The following is a 5,320-nucleotide window of genomic DNA, read 5'->3' as shown; positions in this document are numbered from 1 at the left end:
AAAAGACATACTGCCATTAACCTCCCCTCAAAAACTTCTCCTCACCTCAAACACACTCAATCCATTGTTCCTGCCACTTTTTGAAGCAGCTCTGGAAGTCATGATAAAAATACCATGAGTGCTGCTGCCGAATGCCATCCAACAGAAAGGAAGGCTCATGTAAGCATTAGATGTGTTCTCATACACATATCCACCAGATCCCCAAAGTCAAAATGACCATGAAAGGTGTGGTGGATTGACAACTGGCGGTCAACTTGTAACACCCAGCTGAACTGAATCAGTGTGGCCCAAGATGTGGGAGGCCCGCCGGAGGACGGTTGCCAACAAAATAAAAAGAACCGGAGAAGGAGAGGTGCGGTTAGGGAGCTGCTGGTTCCCTTGGAGGAGCTTGTCACACTGGTTTCCTGATGAACTTGGCTGTTCTCAATGTCGAAGGAGCTCAGGACTTTGTTGTCGCTGAGAATGGCTACGGTTCACTTTGGGGCAGCTCTAGTCCTTACTTTGAGCATCGCTTCCTGGTTTTGGAGGGGAAGATGGTGTACTGCTCAGTCTCCTGGAGAAGCTTATCCTGCCGGCTTTCCTAATAGGAGCTCAGCTGTCATCATCAGAGGAGCTCAGGACTTCGCTGTCACTGAGGATGGCTGTGGTACTTTTTGGGGGAGCTCTGGTTCCTACTTAGACCATTACTTCCTAGCTCCAGAGAAGATTCCTAAGCCTGCTGGCTCATAAAATCCTTCATAAGCCTTCATCCCACTGGCACAGACTTTCTAGCTTCTACCCCTGACCTTTGGGCCTTCCCAGCACAGATCCATGAAACAGGCCTGCATGAGGCATTGTTGTGGGCTCTTGTTTTTTTTTGTTTGTTTGTTTGTTTGGTACCAGGAATCGAACTCAGGACCTTGTGCTTGCCAGGCAGGCGCTTTTCCCCAGCCCTGTCATGGGCTTTGGCCTCAGGTTGGACTCATAGGTGGCATTGTTTTTGTTTTTTTTGTTTGTTTGTTTTGGTTTTTCTCCGGTACCAGGAACCAAACTCACGACCTTGCGCTTGCCAGGCAGGCACTTTGCTGCTGAGCTAAATCCCCAGCCCCAGGTGGCATTGTTATGGGGTCTAGATCTTCAACAGGACTCATGCAAGACATTGCTGTGAGATCCAGGTGCCCAGCTGGATTCTTTGGGTCTTTATTGTGTGGACAGATTTCCTGCACTCCTTTGTACTTGACTCTTTGGGAGGCTACTATAAAATAATCCTATAAATTACGTGTCCTGTATTGTTTTCCTTGCAAACCCTGACTAAAACAAAAGGCAACTGTTTTGAATCATTTCAAGGCACTGAGACAGTCACAACAGTGCAACTGAAGACACTCGAGAGAGGACTTCCAGAACTGCTTCAGAAAGTGGCAAGAAAATGGGATAAGTATGACCTCATCACTGGGAAGCCAGATCCTGACTCAGCAGGGAACCAGCCCCTCACTTCCTTGGTCCTTGGTTCTTTGTGCCTTTGATGAAAGAATTCAATCCCAGCACTCAGGAGGCTGAGGCAGGAGGATTGCTGTGAATCCGAGGCCAGCCTGGGCTATAAAGTGAGTTGAAGTCCAGCCTGAACTGTATAAAAGACAAAAAAAGACCAAAAAAAAAAAAAAAAAGAATTCAATCAAGACATATAGGTGGCCATTGAAGTTGAATTTATCATAAAATAGATACGGTGTTCCACCCTCAAATGAGAAAGCAGGCAGTGCCAAGGAAGTATTTGCACCAGGAGTGAGTTTGGATATATTTTTACATGCACAGAAATTACTCCTGGGGTTCAGAGAGCTAGGATAATTACGATGCTTGTGGACATTTTACTTAGAATTTACTTTGGACTCACAAATACCTGGCCAGTGTTTCCTCAGGGCTTTAATCATGTGAGGAGCTTACAAAAGAAAATCTGAGAAAGATGAACTCTTCATTTAAACCAGGTCCCAGTCCAAGTCAGGAGGGTCCTTAAAGAACATTTCCTTTCCTGGCATCACTAGGCCACTGGCTACAGCAGCCAGGAATGCTGTGTGCCTTACCCTGGAGTTAGCCAGCCAGGTGGCCGCGTATCGGTCCATGAGCAGTGTATGACTTTAAGAGGTCCCTGTGCTCTGTGGGATCTCTTTGGGCCTGGTTCTTACAAATGATTATAAATGCATTATACATCGAGGTCTCAGCTTCTTTACTCAATGGCAGTGTGTGCTATTTGGACCCCTCCTGCCATTTATCCCCCAGGCCTGTTAATGTCTAGCTATCTGCTTAACAACTGAAACTAGAAGGAAGATTTTGAGGGAGATTAATGGCAATGTGTCTTTGACTATAATAAATTTTTATTTATTTATGTCTTTTTTGAGACAGGGTCTTGCTATGTAGTTCAGGCTGGGCTTGAGCTCACTTTGTAGCCCAGACTGGTCTGGAACTCACAATCATCCTCCTGCCTCAGCCTCCTGAGTGCTGGGATTATAGGCGTGCACTACCACGCCCGGCTAAAATTTTAAAATTTATGTTCAACTGTATTTTCAAAGCACACTTCATCCACGCATGCTTTAACTTTGCCTAGCACCTTCACCACTGGAGATCAGAGGACAGAAGTCTGGCTTGGTTCCTGCTCACAGTGGGTTGTATGTGGGAGTGTTAAAGAAAGAATTAAGAAATGTCATGTACATGTACCAACTCCTCACCACGGATGTAATCATTATATATGACAGGTACCAATGAAAAAATAAATATAAAAAGAAGCCCACCATGACTTATCTGCTCATGGGGACACTTAGCCAAGCCAATTCTGTGAAACTGACCCTACTACGGTGCGCCTGTCTGCTGAGCAGGGTGGACGTATTAGGGTGGAGAGGGCTCAGGAATTGCCCCCTGGTGACAGGAGGAGGATTTCCAGGTTCCCAGGAGGTGGCAGGCGCCCAAAGCCTCAGCCCCAGGGGCCGGTAGTAATTAGGAAGTAGCTTCCAGGTCAGAGTCGGCCACGCTGGCTGGTGAGCCTGACAACATCCTGCCTCTCTGTAACTTCAAAAGAGTTTGCCTGGAAGCACTTGGGGCCTGGAGGGGGCTGTGCTCTTCCGCAGGGTTGCTGGTCCATTCCCACTGCCATCTGCCCCTGCCCAAATCCAGAAGCAAAACCCTCCTCAAGCAATGGGGTCAGGTGCCAACACTGGCCCTGGCCCTCAGGGGCTGCCAGCCATTCCTGCTCAGCTCAGCCTGAGAGCGGTTTGCAGCCTGGGGGTGCTGCTACTCCTGCTCAGGGCACCCCAGAGCTTTGGCTTTGCCCTCCCAGGGACTGTAGCCTCCACCCTGAAATAGTCTTCACTTAGGAGGCCCTTGTGTTTCTCCCCTGTATTGGTTTGCTGGATGGAAGGCTGAGGCAGGAAGGTCATGAGCTTAAGCCCAGCCTGACCATCTTAGTGAGACCCTGCCTTGAAAATAAAAAATAAGTTGGCATGGTGGGGCACACCTGTAATCCCAGAACTCAGGAGGCTGAGGCAGGAGGATCATTGCGAGTTTGAGACCAGCCTGGGCTACAAAGTGAGCGCAAGGCCAGCCTGAACTGCATAGTGAGACCCTGTCTCAAAAAAAAAAAAAAGGGCTGGGGATGTGGCTCAGTGGGAGGGTGCTGGGCTCAATCCCTAAAACTTCAAAAAGAAAAAAAGAGAGAGAGAAAGGGAAGGGGAAAGGGAGGGAGGAAGAAGAAAGAAAGAACAGCAAGCCAGCCTGCTAGCCTCTTGTTGCAACATGAGGATTGCCTGAGTCTATGAGTAAGAATTTGGGGCCAGCCTTGGCAACATAGCTGATCTCTCTCTCTCTTTTCTTTTGAGACAGGGCTTTGCTATACATTCCAGGCTGGCCTTGCCCTTGCATTCAGGGTGATTCTCCTGCCTTGGCTTCCTAAGTGCTGGGATTAGGGGTTGGACCACCATGCCTGGGCTAGGCCCTGTCTTAAAGGGGGGTGGAGGCAGAAGGGAGGGGGAGGAGGAGAAGTAGCAGTAATGGTAGCAGTAGTCCCATAAACTGGGAGGTTTATTTTATTTTATCAATTTTTTTTTTAAACAGGGAGGTTTAGAAGAGGAGAAACTGCAGGTCAGCAGTGTCAGACGAAGGTGCTGCAGTGAGAGTCTGTCCAGGCTTCTTACAGCCTCCGCACCCCTGCACCCCTTGGCTTGTTTTCTGCAGGTGTTTTCGTTTTGTTGTTGTTTTTGTCTGTGTCTTCTCTCCATCTTCCCTCATGCAAGCCTCTGTCCAAATGTCCCCTCTTTATGTAGGTGCTACTGAAGCTGGGCTGGGACAAACCCTAATCTTGCTTCAACCTGAGTTCCCTCGGTAAGGACCACGTTTCCAGACAAGGACATATTCTAATTTACGAGTGTGTGGGGAGCACAATCCAACTCCTCACAGGAACTGAACTCTGGCGAGTGTAGGCGTGGACTGTCACACCTGCGAATCCAGGAGGTGTGGGGGGGCTCTAGGACTACCTGGGGTACAGCCGCCTGGCTGACTACCGGGTAATCAGCACCCAGCCCCAGGGCAGCTCAGATTAACTCCGACTTGCCCCGAGTGGCAGGCAGGCCGGCCGACGACCAACAGAGCTCAGCCTCTGACCTTCCCCACTGTAATCCAGCAGGAGAGCCCTTAGCCGGACAATAAAATACAGGGGAGCAAAGTTACAAGCATGAAGTAGGGCGCGTTCTCGGGGCTTTGCTTTAAGCAGCCCTCTGACTCCAAATGCCCCGGGGACCAAGGCGGCCCCAGGTGGCCCTGCAGGAAGGGGCATCCCCGGGAAGCCGGCTGCGGGCTCCGGGGCTGCTTGGGGGGTGGGCAGAGCAGCACGAACCCTCCCCGCGGCCGGGCTTTCCTCCCCAGGTCCGCCGAGTTCCCCAACAGGACGCCGCAGAATGCACCCCAAGCGGGGGACACGACTGGGGAGGCGGTGAGAACGGGCGGAGGAGTCGGGGAGCGGGCGCGGCGGCGGTTGGGGGAGGGCGGCCGCGGGCTGCAAGGGCGAGGACGGCGTCGGGGGCTGCCGCGAGAGGGGGATGCCGCGGCGAGGGGGAGCCGCCCAGGCTGCACGCCGCGGCCGCAGAGGAGGGGACGGAGCCGCGCCCCGCCCCGCCCACTTCCTGCGCCTTCCTCCTCCGCACTTCGGTCCCCGGGGGCCGCCCCCGGCTCGGGTGTGTCCTCTGTCGCAGGGAGGAAATGAGAAAAGGGAAGGGCATACGGGACTATCAGGGAGAGTAGGAAAGCAACGAGGAGGGGGGAGGCGAGTAAAAAATGCGCCTTTGGGGTGACACCTAGCTCAGCG

General features: G+C 51.7%; 1 protein-coding gene across 6 annotated transcripts in view; it reads left to right on the top strand.

Annotated features, from left to right (window-relative positions):
- Positions 1-3,901: 3,901 nt before the first annotated feature.
- The window catches only part of LOC102019674 (translation initiation factor IF-2-like), a 24,881-nt gene continuing 23,462 nt past the window's right edge, over positions 3,902-5,320 (top strand). For 2 of the 6 annotated variants that reach the window (XM_013510684.1, XM_013510686.1), the window contains exons 1-2: positions 3,902-4,341; positions 4,882-4,948. In XM_013510684.1, coding sequence (XP_013366138.1) covers positions 4,247-4,341; positions 4,882-4,948 — 162 coding nt within the window. In that variant the 5' untranslated portion in view covers positions 3,902-4,246. Of the gene's footprint in view, positions 5,315-5,320 lie in introns of those variants that run through there. The other 4 variants (XR_001232769.1, XM_013510685.1, XM_013510683.1 and 1 more) reach the window with 3 other exon arrangements.

This window comes from Chinchilla lanigera, unplaced genomic scaffold, assembly GCF_000276665.1.
Source record: "Chinchilla lanigera isolate Chin_1 unplaced genomic scaffold, ChiLan1.0 scaffold00009, whole genome shotgun sequence".
Lineage (NCBI taxonomy): Eukaryota > Metazoa > Chordata > Mammalia > Rodentia > Chinchillidae > Chinchilla > Chinchilla lanigera.
This window is presented reverse-complemented; position numbering and strand designations above follow the sequence as displayed.